The following is a 22,753-nucleotide window of genomic DNA, read 5'->3' as shown; positions in this document are numbered from 1 at the left end:
CAGAATTACCAACTTCATCCCTTCATTTCACGCTATACCCTGGTTTATTTCCAATTCATCCAATTGCCAACTAGTCTACCATAAGTTCGTCCACTCACCACATGTTGTACTTTCATTAAGTCTATTAAATGCCATTCCGCCTAATAACCAGTTGGTCCGATAGCCATTCAGTCCATATACCATTTGGTCTAATTGGACTAAGTGTTAAATTGGGCAAAAATAATGAAAATGAAATGGATAATATACCAACTGGTTATGAGACGAAATGGCCATAGACAAAGTGATGATTGGACCAAAAAGGTTATGGACCAAATGATTATTAGACAAAATGTTGATGGACGGAATGGCATTAGATTAAATGAAAGTAGACCATGTGGTGAGTGGACAAGTTGGCAGACGAATTGGCAATTTACCTATACCCGTACCCTAAACCTAACCCTATATCTTAGACAAAAGAAAGCCCGGAGCAAATGTTGTGTCAGCATCTTAGAAGAGGTGAGTTTTGAATAATTTGGTCTAAAAAATGCTACGAGTTAGGCGTTTATTCGACTTATGGGAGGTTGACTTACGCAGAGATCCCGGTACTAATTTTTTCTCAAATCACACGAAACTGCAAACATCGGTTTGAATTGCATGTGAGTCGAGAAAAGGTGAGAGACACAGAGAGAAAAGGAGAGAGACACAAACAACAATGAACAGAAAAAAATAATTTATTGAGAAACGGGAATTAACAGATGCATTTTGAGCTTAATGCTCAGTTATGCTTGGTTATTTCAGAATTTGAAGCTGGGCAAAATGAAGTTGAATTTGGATACACTAACCTTCTTTGCAACCTGTAGAGTGGCACAGAAGAAATCAATGAGCTGGTCTTTCAGGAGCTCCGTTAACCAAACTCTCTCCTCATCGTCATCCTCTTCGTTACTCCTATCTCCATGACAACCGTCTCCATGCGTCATACCGTCACCTCCTTCATCTTGAGTTTTGGCATTAATCTTCTGTTCCAGTTCATTGGTTGATGCATTCACTTTTTGTTCACTGTTTGGAGGGGACGGATGCTCCTCCTCCGTGGACGGTTTCCGTGACGACGATGCCTCTTTGCGGTGGATGACATAGAGCATATCAGCAAGTTGTTTGATTGTTCTACTTTCTGAATGCATATGTCAAAAGAAATTACAGAATGGCAATCGTTCATAAAGAATTTTAAGACGACAGCTTTATTTTCAGAGGCCATTTCCTGGATTGAATTTTTTTGAATTTCATCAAATCTTCTTTTTACAGCAAAAACAAATACCATTCACATTCATAAGGTCCCTCAAACTTGTTTCAAACAGGCTATTCTCATCAAATTTAAATGGGGGGGGGGGATTTGTCCCCTTCTTCCTCACCTCCCCCCTAGGCAAAATTGGTCTGATCAACTGATGCAAAGTTTAACCAATACAGTGAGTGTAGCGAATACCAACCTTTTTTCTACTAGATGTAAATTTTGACTAATGTAGTACAAGAAAAACACATTATTATGCATGACTTACCCCAAAAAATACTTTTGACTTGGGTGATAAACCAATAAATTTCATTTCAAATACAAAAATTTGAAACATTACCAACCTTTTTCTACCAGATGTCTGCTAACGTTCCTCGACCTTAGAACCATGATGCTGAGAACGGAGATGGTGGAGGCGAGGGTGTTCTCTCTCCCTCTTATCGATAGGACCCCATCCTCAAACACATCAGAGATGAAAGATGATACCAAAGGATGGACTTTCTCACTTAACTCCACTAGGAAAAAGAAAGTTGTAGCAAAAGTAAAAGCAATTGAACCAATACTGATGATGTTTAGGATGGAAGACGTGAGAATGATGGTGATGAATGATGATGATGATAACAGTGATGATCATCTTCATCATCATCATCATCTTCTTCGTCATCATCATCTTCATCATCATCATCACCATCATCACCATCATCATTATCACAATCATCCCCATCATCATCATCATGACGAAAAGTATGATAAAGGTGATTAACCCTACTTTATAGACAGGGGAGAGCTGATTTAGCCCCACCCCTCTTTGACAATTTTCACGATAAATCTGCCACCCATTTTTTTTTACAGCGTTGCTCATTGATTTATTACTTCAAAGTCTCGCACAACTTTTGAGACCAAATTGCGACCCCGGGTACATGGTTCTGAAATTATGGAACATTCCGTAAATCAATACAGACCCAAGATTGTTCAGAAACGTGAATTTGTGTACAAATCCAATGCAAATTTCCAAATAGCCAAAATTCATTAATATCAACATTTCCAATTTTCTAATTAAACTTGGATGATTTCCATTGAAACACAATAAAAAACAAAAAGTCAGAAAAACATAAATCAACTAAATTATAATAGAATACATTAGAAAATAATTATATTGATATTTTTTAGAGTACATTTGATAAGAATCCTATAAAGATTATGTGAACAAAAAATCAGCATTTTAGGGACCTTATTAAGTAAATTACAGCAAACTTTTGATGTTATGCATAAATTTGCATAATTAAATAAAAATGAGATTTTTCAAAAAAAATGAGAGTACAATTTTGTGGATTAAACCATGAGCAACACACGTGCCAATTTTCAAGCTATCAACGAGATCATAAGGGGGAGGGGGGCAAATCATATCATTTTCAATAATTCTTATGGGGCATATATCCCAAGACCTAATTATCGAAATGTTGCATTCTGGGAATGGGCTATTCAAACAAACTGGTTTACAAAAGAAAATGATCAAACTTTATAAGGGCACTGCACGAATGACAGTCAGTCAAAATGAAAAATATTCTTACACAAGCTAGCTTTAATTATCTTTCCTTTTAGATTACATTTTTTTCAAGATGCTGTTCAAAGTGCATGAGGTACTCTTCGTTGCTTCACTTACCGAGTGCATTTATTCCTGAGTCAGTGGTAGAGATAACTTGGAGAGAATGATGAAGAAGAGAAAGGGTGTTCGCATGATCGCCGCTAAAAATAAAAGAAGACAGGAAGATGTGGTTATAACAGAGCTGCCAACCTAAAGGCTTAGTCCCACTTCACTTACGGATGCAGGGAGGATGTAAAACGGAAAAGAATCTTGCCATCCGTTGGAAAACGTTATGCGTCCGTTGTGTACTCTTTGCATGCGTGATTCATACGCTCTATATCCACTGAGCATCCGCCACTGTGATTTCATTGTTCGCCCATTTTGTCCTTAGTGTGGAGCGGATGAAAACAGATGGAGCAACTCTGCCGTTTTGCTTTTCCGCTGTATCCGTTATGAATACGTTTCGTGTCCGTCAGCCAGTGGGACCAGGCCTTTAATTGTGAAACAATCCTTTCTCCATTTCTGTTAATCATATTCCAAGCCAAGAAATGTTGAAAAAACATACCAAAAATCATCATACTTACCAGTTTCAAAAATCCTATTTCTATAAAATGGAAAAGATTATATTTAGTGTCACTTTGGCGGCTATGTATCGGAAGTGTTTTGATAGAGAAATTAAAGGGTGTTCACATGGTCACCACTATAAAAAGAAAGGGAATATGTCATCTACAAACAGAACAATAATAATGAAGATTTAGCGTGTTCGGATTTTAAATGCAAATCTCTCTGCAACGAGCGCTATAAAGTATAAATACCTGATTTGGTTTAGAGCTTCGGTAATGGCTTGAATGAGGACAGGACCAGACCACGCTTGTAGAAGACCATCATCAAGGTCCAATAGCTGGTCCAGTAGATCAGCTACATTGTGGATCAAATCACCTGCAGAATAGAAAATAGTATGTAGATTGGTTAAAATCTTAAAGATAAATGCCATGTATGCAGGGTGCTACATAAGCACTTGCCCAATTGCCCGGGGCAAGTGAAAAATAAGAGTCGGGCAAGTGTTTTAATTAAAGACCAAAGCGACTTGCCCGAATCGGGCAAGCAAAAATTCTCACAGTAGAATGACCAAAATTAGGGTCGATATGATATATTGCCCCTAATTTTGGTCATGGCAGGCAAGATATACATCACTTTGGAAAAAAAATGCAATAACAAAGTAGATCAGTTCAAAAGAGAGAAAAAGTTCAATAGTTTACAAAACTGCAAAACTTTCTTTTCAAGAGGTAAAGCTCTTTTTTCAATGATTTTTTCGGTCAAGTGAAATTGATTTTTGGGGAAGTATATTCCAACTATTTAAAAATTTACTTGCCTGACTGGGCAAGTGCTTCTAAAAAGTTATATAGCACCCTGCATGTATGGCACTCACATATAGGAAACCAGGTCAAGACAGTATGCATCGTCTAAAACTTAGGGTAAACATTTTTTTTTTAATGCAAAGGAGTCATCGAGCTTGCACAAGTTCGGCCATAAATTTCAAGTCAGTACACTGCCGTGGGCCTGTTGAGACCTTGGATCTCAGAATTTTTTTAATATGAAAGCAGCTCATAAAAAGCTTATTCTAGAATTAAGGCACAGCTGGCAACCTCACATTCTCCGAAAACAGTCTTTAGAATAATTCTTGGGGAGTGTTTCGTCAACATTTTTGTCTAACAAGTTGCCAGATCCGACAACTTTCCTTGAATTTGATTGGCTGAAAACACTGTTACTATGGTAGCTGCGGGATAGAACAGACTTTGTCGGATAAAACGTCTGACAAGTCCTTTTAAGAAACGCTCCACAGTAGAGAACACTTTCTGGGCAGAATAAGGTTGCTACTTTCTAAATCATCCTCAGTTTTTTATCTTTTTTTTTTTGGAATTATGATCCCGGCAACGATGTGAAAAATACTATACTCACTGTTTGTTGAGCTTTGTAGGATAAATGTGATGCTCTTGAGAACATCCCCATCCTTCTTCACCGTTTCCAGCCACCTGGGGGCGCTCTCCTCATCGTTGAGGCATGTATAGATGAGACGAGAGGCTTCAACCATCGTGGGAGCATCGCTACCACTCAGCAGGCTAAAGCCAAGGTCACTGCGGCAATAGAAAATGCCAGAAAGAACGATAGCTACGTCCAGCTTCCTCGTAAGTGATAGTTTGCCCATCATCTTCACCAATGGTGATTATTTGCTTAAAGTGATTGTTTAACATTGGTTTGACTTTTAAAAAATCTGAGCTAGAAGGTCACACTTGTCACCTGTGTCTGTGATATGTTACAAAAATAAAGCCCAGAAAAAATTGCGTTCGAAAATAATTATTTAGTGCTTCAAAAATTGAAATATAAAGTGACCGAAAACACCATTTTAATTTCATCCCATACACTTATGTGTACTATTTAGGCGTCTATACCCTTATAAAAAAAAACCATGGTTTTACAACCGTAATCATGGTATAACCATGGTTAGGGGCGGTTTTACAATGGATCGATGGTAGTCCATGGTTTTAAATTCATAACCAAGGTAAATGTGTGGCGGAAGTGTGGTAATACCATTGTTAAAATACCATAGTTATAATAACATGATAAAAATGTCATTTTATGACGATTTTAAAACCATGGTTATAAAAACCATCATTATACCACAGTTTTAAGAAAGTTAAAAAACAATAGTTATAAAACCATGACAAAATCATCGTTCTACTTTGGTGAAAAAAACCATAGTAATTTAACCATGGTTGTAACCATGGTTTCACAGTAGTATAAAAACAATGGTTAGGAAACCTTGGTTTAACTCCCGTTCTACTAAGGTTGGAAATCAATGTTATAAAACCATGATTTAAACCATGGTTTTATGATAGCATAAAAACAGTATTTATAATACCATGGTTAAAATTCCGTTTTACCAAGGTTGAAAACGACGGTTATACACCATGATTTTAACCATGGTTTTAAGATAGTTTGAAAATGATGGTTATATAACCATGGTTTTAACCGTGGTTTAATGAGAGTGTAAAAACAGTGGTTACAAAACCATGGTTAAATTTCCGTTTCACCAAGGTTGAAAACGACGGTTATACACCATGATTTTAACCATGGTTTTAAGATAGTTTGAAAATGATGGTTATATAACCATGGTTTTAACCGTGGTTTAATGAGAGTGTAAAAACAGTGGTTACAAAACCATGGTTAAATTTCCGTTTCACCAAGGTTGAAAACGACGGTTATACACCATGATTTTAACCATGGTTTTAAGATAGTTTGAAAATGATGGTTATATAACCATGGTTTTAACCGTGGTTTTAATGAAAGTGTAAAAACAGTGGTTACAATACCATGGTTAAATTTCTGTTTTACCATGGTTGAAAACGACGGTTATACACCATGATTTTAACCATGGTTTTATGATAGTTTGAAAATGATGGTTATATAACCATGGTTTTAACCGTGGTTTAATGAAAGTGTAAAAACAGTGGTTACAAAACCATGGTTAAATTTCCGTTTCACCAAGGTTGAGAACGACGGTTATACACCATGATTTTAACCATGGTTTTAAGATAGTTTGAAAATGATGGTTATATAACCATGGTTTTAACCGTGGTTTAATGAAAGTGTAAAAACAGTGGTTACAATACCATGGTTAAATTTCTGTTTTACCATGGTTGAAAACGACGGTTATACACCATGATTTTAACCATGGTTTTATGATAGTTTGAAAATGATGGTTATATAACCATGGTTTTAACCGTGGTTTAATGAAAGTGTAAAAACAGTGGTTACAATACCATGGTTAAATTTCCGTTTTACCATGGTTGAAAACGACGGTTATACACCATGATTTTAACCATGGTTTTATGATAGTTTGAAAATGATGGTTATATAATTATGGTTTTAACCGTGGTTTAATGAAAGTGTAAAAACAGTGGTTACAATACCATGGTTAAATTTCCGTTTTACCATGGTTGAAAACGACGGTTATACACCATGATTTTAACCATGGTTTTATGATAGTTTGAAAATGATGGTTAAATAATTATGGTTTTAACCGTGGTTTAATGAAAGTGTAAAAACAGTGGTTACAAAATCATGGTTAAATTTCCGTTTTACCAAGGTTGAAAACGACGGTTATACACCATGATTTTAACCATGGTTTTATGATAGTTTGAAAATGATTGTTATATAACCATGGTTTTAACCGTGGTTTAATGAAAGTGTAAAAACATTGGTTACAAGACCATGGTTAAACATTCGTCTTAGCAAGGTTGAAAACAACGGTTATAAACCAAGATTTTAACCATGGTTTTAAGACAGTTTGAAAACGATGGTTATATAACCATGGTTTTAACCGTGGTTTAATGAAAGTGTAAAAACAGTGGTTACAAAACCATGGTTAAATTTCCGTTTTACCAAGGTTGAAAACGACGGTTAAACACCATGATTTTAACCATGGTTTTATGATAGTTTGAAAATGATTGTTATATAGCCATGGTTTTAACCATGGTTTAATGAAAGTGTAAAAACAGTGGTTACAATACCATGGTTAAATTTCCGTTTTACCATGGTTGAAAACGATGGTTATACACCATGATTTTAACCATTGTTTTATGATAGTTTGAAAATGATTGTTATATAACCATGGTTTTATCCGTGGTTCAATGAAAGTGTAAAAAACAGTGGTTACAATTAATACCATGGTTAAATTTCCGTTTTACCATGGTTGAAAACGATGGTTATACACCATGATTTTAACCATGGTTTTATAATAGTTTAAAAATTATGGTTATATAACCATGGTTTTAACCGTGGTTTTTGAAAGTGTAAAAACAGTGGTTACAATACCATGGTTAAATTTCCGTTTTACCATGGTTGAAAACGACGGTTATACACCATGATTTTAACCATGGTTTTATGATAGTTTGAAAATTATGGTTATATAACCATGGTTTTAACCGTGGTTTAATGAAAGTGTCAAAACAGTGGTTACAAAACCATGGTTAAACATTCGTCTTAGCAAGGTTGAAAACGACGGTTATAAACCATGATTTTAACCATGGTTTTAAGATAGTTTGAAAATGATGGTTATATAACCATGGTTTTAACCGTGGTTTAATGAAAGTGTAAAAACAGTGGTTACAAAACCATGGTTAAATTTGCGTTTTACCAAGGTTGAAAACGACGGTTATACACCATGATTTTAACCATGGTTTTATGATAGTTTGAAAATGATTGTTATATAACCATGGTTTTAACCGTGGTTTAATGAAAGTGTAAAAACATTGGTTACAAAACCATGATTAAATTCCCGTTTTACCAAGGTACTAACTTTGTTAGTCTGGGCCTATAAAGCTTGTCACGACTAACTCGATCAGCTGTGGACCCCGGGGGGGGGGCCACTTCCATTCACAAGTGGATACCATGCGCGACCATGGGGTCTCGAAAAGCACCCTAAACACGTAATTTCCATATTCTGAAAATGCACCCCTTAACAAGTATTGGCGCGTGAAACCCTACCATTAACAAGTATTGGAAACAAAACGATACTCTTGGCAAATATTCCCTGAAATGAACCCCTAAACAAGTACAGAAATGTTTTATTGTTACGGGTCCTTCGGTCGTCGGCTTTACCTTATTTGGTTTAGTACGACCCCAACTTCTACACCTCGCGCAAATCGGACTCTAAACACGAAGTGTTGGGGGCAAAAAGGACATCCTTTATAAAACATTTTAATTTTGTTTAATCATCCCCGCAAATTCGACCCTAAACACGTAATTTTCCTAGCGAAATAGATACCCTTTTTTCATCATTTTTGTGTTTTTGACACCCTTATCACGTTACGTACGTAACGTGCCCTATCGTGAAAAAGACATCCTTTTTACGTGTTTTTTTGGTCGCGCATGTATGCACTCGTCAATGTAAGTGGCCCCCCCGGGCTGTGGACTAACGAAGGTTTTTCATTACTCGTATTTCGTAAAAAGACAGGCTTGACTAACACCATTTGTGGTTTCTGACTAAATGAGGCATACGTGCACCTCATAATGTTGTACGCACTAGCGTACCTACGGGGGGGGGGGGGGGCAGGGGGGCAGTCTGCCCCCCCTGACGAGTCCCAACCCATGCAAAGCAGGGCCGTTGTTGTTGATCTTGAAGGTAGTCGGGCCGGGGGTGGCCGCTGGTGTTTTTTTTTTTTTTAATAGGACTATATTATCTTTTTGTATAATTTCAAAATATGTCTGCCCAGTCACTAAACATTGTCTGTCTATACGTACATATATATCATTTGTCATTTTGAACCTGTCTACTTTATAATTGTGTTCAACACGAATTTCGCGCATTCCCCGCCTGCCCCCCCCCACCCCTCCCGCTCATTTTCGCGCCTTTTTTTATGCGCGTCGATGTACTAGTACCACCGAGTACCACATGTGTAACGCACAACCCGCACATGTATGCTATACACACCATAGACAAATGCACACACACACGTACGCCGCGCGTGCAGATACAATCAGCTTAATGCTTCGAAGGCCAAGGGCTAGCTAAGCTTCAAGTTCATGAAATTCAGGCAATTAACTGCATTCAACTAATTTTTTAACTGAAACTATAGGAGAACAGACAAATTATGGAACTGTCAGGAGATAGTTAACGGTAAGTAAGCTTATCTAATCAGTAATCTGTTGGGCATTCTCGTGAATTAGTCCACTCCTGTCACCTCCTTGGCCTTGCATGACTCGGAAATTGAACACTCGGCGGATTGTGCGCGTACCGTACCAAGCCCTAGTAGTACCGTACTGTACTGCACTCTGCAGCAGGCAGTGTTACTGTCAGTGCAGTGGATTATTTCAAGTGTTTGCCTAGGCTTAGTCTGTAATGTTGCTGCATTTATTTTGATTAGGAGTGTTGCATGGGTCTAGAAATGTATTCTGACTTCAACTTGAAGTTGAAGCCAGGCATTGGGGCTGGCTACATGATGTAGGGCCTAAAAGTTATTTATGGCTATATATTATAGGCTTGAGCTTGCCTTGGACTTTGCCTTTGGACTAGATTTATTATTATGGTGGAACACGTCGTACTCGTAGCCTAGTCCCGGCCCTAGCCTAGGCCTAACTTAGGCTAGCGCTTGGCCTACCTGAAAAAAAAACTTGTTGGCTGCCATCGAGTATGAAGAAAAATTTTGTAATAGATCTCCTACTGGCTTAATTAACGTTAGACTATCGACTAGGGTCTAGATCTAGATCTATACTTTAACTTTTTAAAGTTTACGTTAACGGTTAGAGTACGGTGTCGGTGGTCCTAATTAATGTTATACTTTTGAACGGCAACAGCATTCAGTCCACTGATCTGTATTCTTTTTTTTTTGATGGGTCTAGTCTCTAGGCCTAGGCTACAGACTCTGCTACTGCGGGTTAATTAGTCCTCATTTAATTAGTAAAACTTGATCAATGGATCAGCTAGCTGCAAAGTAGTATGTTTTAATAAATCCTTTATTTTTAAGCGGGAGTACAATTCATATGTCTGTATATGTTTTTCCATGTGAAAATCTGTTTTTTTTTTGGTAAGTTCAGAGTGTGGTTGTGGGAACGTGGCTGGCTCCTTGTTTCGACGATTTCTACAGCATGCATACACATTACGATAGTAGATCTACACAGTTGTACACAACTGAAAGATATGCGCATTTCCCTAGCCATAGCGGCGATGATTGTTACCAAAAGAAAAGTAATGCCAATAGTTCTAGTGTTTACTTTCGAGTCTCCTTGGTATTTTCATATATAGGCCCTACAACTATTCATGAAAAATCCGAGGCCAAACCACGTAATGTGGAATTTCGTCACAAATGGGTTAAGTTATTAATTTAGGAAGTGTTGTTCCATATGTGTCACTAATAGTGGAATTGTCTGAAATTTGTATGAATTTTAAGTATGGTTGGTTATTATGAAATGAATGAAATTTCATGTGATGAAAAATGGAAATACCATCGCTGGACCGTTGTGTCGTAATAGTACTGTATTTTAATTTCAAATCAAAATTTTTAATAGACTACAATACAATTTTCTTTCCTGGTAGCGGGAAGTTAAAGGGATGGTCCAGGCTGAAAATATTTATATCTAAAAGTATATAAATGGAGTAAAATTCACAGAGTAAAATGCTGAAAATTTCATCAAACTTGGATATCAAATAACAAAGTTATTGATTTTCAAAGTTTATCAATATTTTTTGGAATATGCACATCATCATGAATATTCAATAGGTGGGCTGATGATGTCACATCTCAATTTTTTCTTATGTCATTACATGACATCGTAAATGTTTCATTTTTTCATACATGTGTAAATGATGTGTCTCCATTATGATGAAATAAGTTGAGGCAATAAATAACTAGTCCACTTAATCAGTTGTCAATCCAATTGTTTTAGTTCTTGGTAGCAATTTTTTTTATTAAACCAAATTTCACATAATAAAACACAAAAGAACAAGTGGGGATATGACATCACCAGCCAACCTAATGAATATTCATAAAGACATGCCTAGAACTGTTTCACCGGAATAATATCATTTGAAATTCAAAAACTTTATTTGTTATTCGATTTTGATTAAATTTTTAGCATTTTGCTCTGTAAATTTTCTTCTATTTATTGAGATATAAATATTTCCAGCCTGGACCATCCCTTCAATTTTACTAATATTCGAAGACAGGAAACTAATACTAGAAAAAAAGATAAATGAATGGAATATGTATCACCAAACCCAGACAAACATTGGAATATGTCTTGTTTGCCTCTTGCATCGAGGCAAAAACTGAATATTTGTGTCCATGTACATGCAATATCTTTTGATTACACACATTTATCCTGAAAGCTCTTTGCATACATTATTTATTCAAAATTCAGGTTTAGTAAGAAAATCAATTACTTTTCATTCCAGGTACAAATTTTTATTGATATATGGCCAAAATCAAAGAAGGGTGTTGGTAACCAACAAGTCAGAGGAGACCTCAAAACAGGAGCTGCTTAGGGTGGTGTGCACAACATTTGGAGTGAAAGAAGAAGATATTTTTCCTGTAGACATGGCAAGACAAATTCTACGATTTTGCAGACATGGAAGAGGACGAACTTGTGACAGGGCCATTGAGAGTAAAAATTACAAACTACCTGTGGTCCTCGGTGCACAGCAACTGGTGAATGGTGGAGAGTAAGTATCTGGTACCAAACAGAAACCCCAATTAACTCTCAATGTGCCATAGTCTTGCCCAAGTGCATGCCATTTAATTTCTTTGGCAATTGATTCATCCTTCTAGATAAATATATTACTTGATAATGGCCAAACTTAAAGGCATTTCTCTTTTTTCACATGACATAGTTATATATGAGACTCAACCAGAAGGATTATTAAAGAGGATTAGAACTTGGCCAGTAAAAACGCTTTAAACGTGTATGGGGCACCTTAAGAGTTGATGAATTAAGTAAATGTGAGTAAATGCATAAAATATGAGAATATTTCTTGCATTATAACTTACTAATGTTTGAGTATCACTATTGATGCAGGAATCTTACAGTGGCTACATTGTTGTGACATTTTGTAATGCATTTCTCTGTTAGATTTTACCTAAAGTTAATTTTTTAGTCTAATTCGCATGTATATGGTTCTGCTATGGTCTTTCACCAAATGTTAACTGGTACAGTGTGTTTGTGACAGATAGTCGCAAAGTGTGACCAAGTGGAGCTTTTCTGTTCTTGTCTTTGGCAACAAGACTGGCGTGTCGTTGCATAAAACTTGCTATTATAGTAAAATTTGCTGTAAATATCTATTAAAGACTCGGATGAAAAGTGATTTGACAGAAACTAAATGAATGAGGATTCTAAATCTATTTGTTTTTTCTTTTTTAAGTATAATTTTTTATTCTTTGTTTTTTCTTTTTTTAAGTATAATTTTTTATTCTTTCCAAATCTGACACTGTTGCAAGGCACATAGAGTGGATGAGCACTGAAAAAAAGGCAGCCAGACTTCAAGAGAGTTGAGTTCTGCATGCAGAAGACACTGGCAGACAGAAGGGCATGGATCATAAATTCTGTCCCTCGGCCAAGGATCACTGATGACCGACTGAAGTATCCTTGGCTCTTTGATGAGGATCAGGTAATCTATGCAGAGTTTTCTCACCAGATTTTGAAATATACTGAATATCCCGAGATTGATTGAATGCTGACGGACGTTGATAGAGTTGCTTATACAATGTTTCCCTATTACAGTGATTTACAGAATGTATTGGAAACTTCTAACTCCACATGGATTATCCAAACTTGCTCATAAACTTAATTTATTCAAGACTGCGTAAGGTGTGAACTTCATATGTGGTCCTTGTATGTAAAATTCAGGTTATTTTCTTGTCAAAGCAATATCACCTAAACAGCTTGAGGTATGGATGTAAAAACTTGGTGTTTAACATGTACCATCATTAGGAAGACGATTTGAATGGATTTTGGAATATGTAGGTCAAAGGTCAATTTGTGAAATTTATTTGTTTAAACACATTGTCACCTTAACAATTTGAAATATAAATGTGAAACTTGGTGCTAACATGTACCACTATAGGAGATGATCTGGATATATTTTGGAATATGTAGCTCGAAAGTAAATTTGTGAAATTCAGGTAATATCTTTGTTAATGCAATGTCACCTTAACAGTATGAAATATGGATGTAAAACCTGCTAGCATGTATCACTGGGAAGAGGATGCATTGAGTAGTGTATGTTTCATTGACTGTTTTTGAAAATTTGACTCAATGTCTCTAATCTTCAAATTAAAGGTCTAGTCCACCCCAGGAAAATGCTGATTTGAATAAATAGAGAAAAATCAAACTAGCATGAAATTTTAAAGTTTCGCTTATTTTCAACAAAACAGTGATATGCACAACTAGGTGAGCCAATGATGTCACTCACTATTTCTTTTGTTTTTTATTGTTTGAATTATACAATATTTAAATTTTTACGAATTTGATGATTAGGACCTCCTTGCCTGAAGCACAAAATGTTAAAATAATTGAATTCCACGTGTTCAGGGACGAATGAAACTTCATTTCACATGACAATGACGAGAAAATCAAAATATTTCATACTTCATATAATAAAATACAAAATAAATAGTGGGTGAGTGATGTCATCAGTTCCCTCATTTGCATACCGACTGAGGTGTGCATATAAGCGTTTTGTGAAATGAAGCAAAACTTTAAAATGTCATAACTTTCTTTTTTTACATCCGATTTTGATGAAATTTTCAGTGTTATGCTTGTTGAATTTTTCTCTTTTTATTCAAATCAAGGTTTTTTTTTTTTTTTTTTTTTTGGGGGGGGGGGTGGACTTGTCCTTTAATCTTGCCATATCTGTGCTACCTCTGTGTGTGAAAAGTACATTAATTTATTTAGTTTATTCAGGGATTTTTTTTTTGTATATACATATAGTCTTTCTACCTTGTCTTCTCAGTCAAACCAAATCTTATAAGATCAACAGCAAAAAAAAAACAGTTTTCAGGAGTATATGACATCATTCTGCATTCCATACTTAATTAAGCTTGACATATCTGTGCTAACTCTTAATTTATTTAGAATATTTATGATTTTTTATGCCTCCGCCAACGAAGTGGCCGGAGGCATTACGTTTTCGGGTCGTCCGTACGTCCGTCCCGTTTTGTTTTGTCGAAATCTCAAGAACCGTGGAGTGGTTTTACATCAAACTTGGTATGAGGGTATATCCTGGGGGGATAATACTTTGTTTTGATTTTATGGTCACGGGTGAAAGGTCACAGAGGTCGTTATATACCTTAAAATGTCCTGTTCTTGTGATAACTTAACCATTGGAGCTAATAACTTCAAACTTGGTACATTCTTTATATACATACTAGAGGGAGAATGATCTGATTGGATTTTGGGGTCACATGGTCAAAGGTCACAGAGGTCAGTATGCCTTAATATATCTTGTTCTTGTGTAACTAAAGGAATGTTAGAGGAAGTAACTCCAAACTTGGTACATATATGCTTGATATAGGGGGGGGTAATTTGGGGGGGTTGCAGGGCCAAGTTCAAAGGTCATAAAGGTCATATACTTACAACTTTTTTATCCATTTAGTAATTTTCTTGTGTTTTATGAATACTAAAAATTATTTTCATATATCAAGTTTGATTGTAGGTCAGTGTATGCATGAAATTGTTCTTGTGATAAACCAAAGACTTCGATAGATCAATTTCAAATATGGACAATGCAACCATTATGACATTGACTTGAGAAGTTCAAAGGTCTAAGAGTTCATGTCTCTTGTCACAATTGCTTGTAGATTCAATATTAATGGTTCTTGGATGCATATATGAGAGTGATCAATATGATAATAGAAAATATCAATCAAGGTTTTCCATTGGGTAGATTTAATTTTATTGAATAATTTTTGCCTTATCCAAAATATAAGTGAACACCAAATGTTCAGGCCAGCTATGGTAGGAATCGAACTCACGATCTCCTGGTTACTAGACAGGCGTCATACAACTAGACCACCAGGAATTAAGCCCGATGGCTATTGGCTGCTATTATGTGATATATCAACACAGTACTGTACCTGCTGCTATTATGTGAATCAAACCAGCTACCAGCCATCGGGCTTCTCGGTGGTCAAGTGGTATGACGCCTGTCTGATAACCAGAAGGTCGTGGGTTCGATTCCTACCCGAGCCGGCCTGTAAAATTTTTTCTTAGCAGCTCAAACATGCACTGAACATTCAGTGTTTATTTATGTTGGGATAAGGCATAAATTATTTAATATAAAAAGAATAGAACAAATTTGAAGATTTATGGGAAATTACCTGTGCAACATATTTCTGATCTAGTGGCAATGGCGGAGGCATAAATTTCGACTGTGTGCAGTCGAGAATCCATCTAGTTATTTTCTTTTGTTTTTTGTATAAAGTCTTTCTAACATGTCTTCTTGGCCAAATCAGTTATATGAAATCAGCAGTAATAAAACAGTTTTCAGGAGTACATGTATACATTCCTTACTTAGTTTAGCTTGCCATATCTGTGCTAACTGTTTGTGTGAAAAGTACAAAATTTATAAAGAATGTATTAAAATTTATGTGGGTTCTTTTATAGATATGTATTCAAACCTGCCATGTATAAAGACTTGCCTCTTTTGTCAGCTAACTTGGGTAATGTTTCCAGAGCTGTACATGTAGTACTGTATTAGATGTGTTTGACTTTATTTTTATTAAAAGTTTTCATTGCGTTGTTCTTAACACTGATTTGCATTTTGTCCCTTTTTAGGTCATTGTGTGATCACTCACTGATTGATACAATAAGTGGCGATGTGTAGTGTGGAATATGACCTCTGTCATATTATCTGTCTGACTGACCTACAATTTTAAATGTAATTTCTTATTATACCATCACCAATGTGGCTCTTTGATGATGTAGCCGAATGTGTACATTGTAACTGTATTTTAATTGACTCTTTTCTTTCGCTGATACACTAGAAACTCAATATACAGAGATTCCCAATATAACAGTCAAATTTGCTGGTCCAAGGTCCTTTTGTTATCGCTGTTTCTGTTTTTTAATCATTGTTTCACCTTTTCTTAACCATAGTAAAGACACTTTGAAACGATGGATTTACCACAATAAAAACAAGGTTGTAACCACGGTTAAACCATGGTAGCCATGGTTTATCTACAATGAAACCATCGATTAACTGTGGCACATAATGGTTAAACCGTGGTATACAATGGTTAAACCATGGTTAGACAGTACTTTGACATGGTTTAACCATCATCATACAATATTGCACTAATGGTTAAAAGGTGGTTTTACCATATGATTGATCATGGTTTTACCGTGATTTGGGTTGTAATTATGTGGTTTGGCTGCTGTAAAACAATGGTTTCACCGTTTTCTAACCATGGTTTCACCTTCGCTTTACCATGGTTTTACCTACCCTTTACCATGGTTTTATACTTTCTTAACCATAGTTTCACCTTTTCTTAACCGTGGTTATAGTACGGTAAAAACACAGTTGTGACCATGGTTATGCCATGGTAATGTCATGGTAAGTGCGTTCCAATTTAACACCTTTTAACCATGGTTACCATGGTTTACCCATGCTAAACCTATAGTTTAACCGTGGTACACCATAGTTAAACCATGGCTAGACAGTACTTTGACATGGTTCAACCATCATCATACAATATTGCACTATGGTTAAAAGGTGGGTTTACCATACAATTGATTATGGTTTTACCGTGATTTGGGTTGTAATTATGTGGTTTGGCAGCTGTAAAACAATGGTTTCACCTTTTTCTAACCATGGTTTCACCTTCTCTTTACCATGGTTTTATACTTTCTTAACCATGGTTAAACTATGGTAAAAACATAATTGTGACCATGGTTATGCCATAGTAATGTCATGGTAAGTGCGTTCCAATTTAACACCTTTTAACCATGGTTACCATGGTTTACCCATGCTAAACCTATAGTTTAACCGTGGTAAACCATGGTTAAACCATGGCTAGACAGTACTTTGACATGGTTTAACCATCATCATACAATATTGCACTATGGTCAAAAGGTGGGTCTACCATACAATTGATTATGGTTTTACCGTGATTCGGGTTGTAATTATGTGGTTTGGCAGCTGTAAAACAATGGTTTCACCTTTTTCTAACCATGGTTTCACCTTCTCTTTACCATGGTTTTATAATTTCTTAACCATTGTTAAAATATGGTAAAAACACAGTTGTGACCATGGTTATGCCATAGTAATGTCATGGTAAGTGCGTTCCAATTTAACACCATTTAACCATGGTTACCATGGTTTACCCATGCTAAAGCTATAGTTTAACTATGGTTAAACACTAGTGCACCATGATTTCACCATAATTAAACCATATCTTACTATGGTTAAACTATGAAATTACTGTACGATGGATCCAATGCAAAACCATGGTTTTACCTTAACATCAAACCATGGTTTTTTTTTACAAGGGTAAGACGCCTATTTACAAACTCGGGGTTTGCCTTGCAGTTTTAGCTTTTCATTCTCAATAATGGTTGTTTTCAGGGTTTATTAGTTCTAATACATGCACTTGTACACATGTTTCATCTTGGTTTGAGAATTTTTTAAATCGGCTGCTCACAAATTTAAACAAGACCTTTAATAATGACATTTTGTGAATAATATGAAGAAAAAAAATTGATAATAATAGTAACAAATTTCTATAACATGTGGAATATCAAACATCAAAATACATGTGCACTTACATAAGTTGCTGATTCTTGCTAAATTCTCTCCTTATTTCAGAACTGCAGGCCATGTTTCCAAGGACACCCATGCATATCTCCTACAAAAGAGCGATAACATATCCAACAATGGTATAAAAGTTTTGAGGTGTATTTGACCAATTCCAAAGACCTAATGTAGGGGTATTTAAAAAAGCGAAAAGTGTGACTTAAAGAGTCGCATTTAAATGCTGATGCGTACATGATTGGTAATGCGCAATCTTATTGATTAAAACGCAGTAGTGCGCATCCCACGCCCAGGATCTGACCAATGAGGTAATGTCTTTTATACCGCATGCAACTAGAAATTTAAGGGCGATTCTAAGTCAAACAAATTCTTTGTTAAACACCCCCTAGTTTTACATCAAAACAATGTAAGCACAATGCTTTTAAATCAAGATGAAGCTGAAACATTGGAACAAACTTACTTCCATTTATTACTCATTCATGCACTATTCTATTGGGCATACTTTATTTAACCCCCAAAAAACTAAATAATATTGGTGGAGAACAACATTTTCCGCTAAGCAATAGATTCGAGGCGCCAATTATCTAGTTGCCTATTCAAAGGCACACTCTAAATGTGACCTACCACCCTAAAACCAAAAATAAGTCGCCAGGTAAGGTTCTCTGTAACTAGCCAAAATAGTAATTTAATCTCCAAAAACTAAAATTTTAAAAATAGCTTATGTGAATGAGCAATTCTTCTCCATACTGTGAAAATTTGAAATCGTAAAGCTGAAGAAAAGAAAACATACAAGAGTTTCTTGGGCACTACTTATTTCTGATTGCTTGGAAGTCTCACTGAGATTGCACAGTATACACATCTCATGCTTGATTGAACCCCAAACTTCAAACTTTGTTTTCTCCTTATTTTTTTAAGCTCTTGCTGAATTCCCTCTGCATTCAATCAAGTACTTGTAATGTTTATTGTTGGTCAATTTTAACATATTATAAATCATTTTAAAGCTTAGGAAATGAATTTTCAAGCTCAATAAAAATCTCAATATTCATTTTGGTGTTGGTTTTAGGGTGGCAGGTCACAAATTACCCATGCAATTCCTCCAGCTGCGAAAGTCGCTTGGTGCATTTAGGGAATTAATCCTGCCACACCTGTGCAGGGAATGTGGATAAATTTCTAGCCGAGGGAAAATACGCTATGGCTGGGACACAAACCAACGTCCCTCTGATTGAAAGCCAACAGTAATAACCACTAGACCAAAGAGGAATTCCGTAAAATAACCAACATGCTAACTGCTCAAGCCTTGGTAAAATTTGAGAGCACAACCTTTCACACTAGAAAAACAGAAAACAATCACTTTGGAATAATAATACCAACATACTATATAGCGCATATCACTGCCAAATGCGCCCCTCAGGTCATCCAACATACTTAAAATTGATGGAATTGCCCTAAGCCACTGCCCTACAGAGAAAAAATTGCACAGGGGCTGGGGGCAATTTAGCCCCCGAAATGCTCAAATGAGCAATGTAAACTAAAATAAGAAGAGAGTTATGGAAATTCCCATTCATTCCAATATCAAAGCTTATCCAATGTTGCAGGCAATAAGTTGTGGAAAATAGCCCCAAGAAAAAAAAATAATCAAAATTTTGCCTGCTGCTCTATAGTACAAATAATCGTACAAGTTACTTTGATAGCTTACTGTTATTCTTGGAGCGTTTGTCTTAGAAATGACGCTAAGGAAAATGTCTGGAGACTTCCACTCTTGTAAGAATTTGGCCACTTCCTGAAGGAAAAGACAAAGAGAAGACTTAAAAAGTATAATTTACCCTTTCAAAAAAAAAATCATTATCATTGGTATATCCTACATCCCTAATGTCAAAACCTACACTCAAGTCTCCAGTCTGCTGCAAACTATAAAATCTGACACATTTGCATTGTTTATGATAAATTGAAAATGGAACAATGATCACATTTGATGCTAGGAATACTGAACTCCAAATTCTGCTTTACTGCAAGCTTTTTTTTATCCGTCTGGGAATAAAACCCAAACCAGATTCAAATTGCAACCCATGGCAAGATTGATATCATGACTTGGAATTAAATTCACTTTTTTTCCTGAGGGGAGGCTCCAAATAACCCTGGAATTCTTATTTTGGTATTCATACAACCACTGATATTAAAGATAAATGAAAGTAGTTGCAGTAAACACTGATTTCACGAGAAAGTCTGTAAAACCAGGCTTAATTGTCATTATATCATCGAGGATCTAGACCTGGTACAGTTACATAAACTGAACTTTGTGAAATCTTGAAATCTACGCTGAAAAATGTTCACACTGAAGATCACCAACACAGATAAGCGCACGTGGGACAGTGTATTATTATTGCTTTGAATGTCGGCCCGACGCTTGACCCGAATCCCGTGCTTATTTGCTAATTTCTCAGCAATTACACAATTTCTTCCAGAATCCTTCGGCATATTTTTTATTTTAAATTTTAATTTATTAATATACAAACAGACACTTTGGTGGTCATTTCATTGGATTCTGTACGAACTCATTTTGAAATCGTTACAACTGACATTTATCTTTAATTAAGAAATTTTGGCTTAAGATTTGTACAGGTTTGTATTCTCATATCAGAAGCAAATACAATCTACTTTCGGGTGACACACCATGTGGTGTGTGCAAAGCTTTGTCACATACCACATTCGCAGTCATATCCCACAAACGACACAGTTCATTCTCCAGCTCTTCGTCAATATCAATCCCATCATGCAATTCGGCAGCATCAGCTTCTGTCTGTGAATGCTGCTCTTTCTCAACTTGCTGCAGGAATTTAAAAACAAGGATAAAAGAATCAACAAGAAAAATGGTGAAATAAAAGAGACTGAGCCACAGTAGAGAATAATCAAAACCATCAAAACTTGTTTCATATTAGTAACAAGTGGCATATCAACAATAATTTTGCTTTGGTAACACGAGCACTAATAAATGGGCCCAATCACAACTTTACTGAAAAAAAACAAGGTAAAATATATTCCAAAGAGAGTCTAAATTTTCTGCTAGGTAAGAAAAATCTGATTCACTGAGAAAATAATGAATACAGATTGAGTTCATTACACGATTCATCTAAACTCAAGCTGTACCACACAAAGTAACAGGACTGAGCACAATAGAATCCGAACAGCCTCAACAGGTCTCAAGTATACCTGAAGTACTCCAAGGAGGATTGAAAACACCCAAAACTTGCTTAACATGGACGGTGCCACTGTGGGATTCAAGTGTAGTAACTTCATAAGGATAAAAAACACCCAATGCTTGCTAAATAAGTATGGTGTGTTGAATGCTGGGTCTGGAATATACAAGGTGGGCGTTTCATAAAGCTGTTCGTATTAAAGTTAAGAGCGACTTTAAGAACGACTGGTGATCCTTTCTTGTGGTAAAAAGTATACGCCAAAATGTTCATTGGCGATGGGTTAGCACGTAAGAAAGGATCACCAGTCACTCTTAAAGTCATAATTAACTTACAAACAGCTTTATGAAATGGCCACCTGAAAGTAATTTTGTAAGGATTAAAAAAAACCAAAGGCCAAAGCTTGCTAAACGTGGTGTTTTGAATGGTGGGTCTCAAGTACATGTATACCTGAAGTCATTTCATAAGAATTTAAGTGTTTCGAATGGTGGGTTTCAAGTATACTGAAGTAATTTCATAAGAATAAAAAATTGTTCTGAATGGTAGGTCTCAAGTATACCAGGGCCCCCATCTTACAAAAAGTTACGTTTGATCCGATCAATTGCGACTATGGAAAGCGGCCAGCAAAGTCAACATATACAATGCATGTTTACTCAAAATTTATTTTAGATACGAATGTATATCCATAAATTCATTGATTTTGTGACAGTTCGGTGTGTTCTCCTTTGTTTACAAAGGACATTTTGCACATTTCCTGTAGAAAAAATTATGACACTGATGGATTTCAATAGAGTTACGATTGATTGGATAAATTGTAACTCTTTGTAAGACGGGGCCCAACAATCGCAACTATGGACGGCGAGCAAGGTCAACATCTGTTACGCATGTTTGTTCAAAATATTTTCTAACTAAGATGCATATTCATGCATTCATTGTTTTCTTGAATTCACTATGCTTCTCTTTGTTTACAAAGGACATTGTGCAAATATCCTGTAGACCTGTACAAAAGGTTATGACACTGATGGATTTCCATAGGACAAAGGACATTGTGCAAATATCCTGTAGAAAAAAAATTATGACACTGATGGATTTCCATAGAGTTACGATTGATTGGATCATTGGTAACTGTAAGACACGGCCCAGAAGTAATTTCATAAGAATTGAAAAGTGTTTTGAATGATGGGTCTCAAGTATACCTGCAGTAATTTCATAAGGATTGAAAACACCCAATGCTTGCTAAACGTGGTGTTTTGAATGGTGTCGGCCTCCAGTAAGGTCTTATCTTCTCCCGTTAGGATGTCCTCCGGTGGAGGAGAAGGGTTCCTGATTGGTGCATCTTCTGAGGTCAAAGGTTGCAAAAGGGAATCCCCGGGGATTGATGATGATGAATCCTTGGATTCCATGAATGCAAT

At 36.1% G+C, this 22,753-nt stretch overlaps 1 protein-coding gene and 1 long non-coding RNA gene across 2 annotated transcripts in view; one reads left to right on the top strand and one right to left on the bottom strand.

The window, feature by feature from the left end:
• Window positions 1-22,753, bottom strand: part of LOC129268379 (protein saal1-like) — a 25,740-nt gene extending 2,987 nt beyond the window's left edge. Inside the window, exons 1-9 of the mRNA XM_054905935.2 lie at window positions 22,538-22,753; window positions 20,852-20,974; window positions 19,847-19,930; window positions 18,165-18,244; window positions 4,806-4,981; window positions 3,662-3,785; window positions 2,925-3,007; window positions 1,606-1,776; window positions 822-1,147 (exon numbers count right to left, since the gene is read on the bottom strand). Of these exons, the coding sequence (XP_054761910.2) occupies window positions 822-1,147; window positions 1,606-1,776; window positions 2,925-3,007; window positions 3,662-3,785; window positions 4,806-4,981; window positions 18,165-18,244; window positions 19,847-19,930; window positions 20,852-20,974; window positions 22,538-22,744 (1,374 nt within the window). The 5' untranslated portion in view covers window positions 22,745-22,753. The remainder of the gene's footprint in view (window positions 1-821; window positions 1,148-1,605; window positions 1,777-2,924; window positions 3,008-3,661; window positions 3,786-4,805; window positions 4,982-18,164; window positions 18,245-19,846; window positions 19,931-20,851; window positions 20,975-22,537) is intronic.
• Window positions 9,341-14,380, top strand: LOC129276290 (uncharacterized). Its single transcript, XR_010294635.1, has 3 exons — window positions 9,341-9,525; window positions 11,800-12,066; window positions 12,839-14,380. It is a non-coding gene; the product is annotated as an uncharacterized LOC129276290 (long non-coding RNA).

Source organism: Lytechinus pictus, chromosome 9 (genome assembly GCF_037042905.1).
Source record: "Lytechinus pictus isolate F3 Inbred chromosome 9, Lp3.0, whole genome shotgun sequence".
Lineage (NCBI taxonomy): Eukaryota > Metazoa > Echinodermata > Echinoidea > Temnopleuroida > Toxopneustidae > Lytechinus > Lytechinus pictus.
Note: the sequence above shows the minus strand (reverse complement) of the source record. Positions and strands in the feature narration are given on the sequence as shown.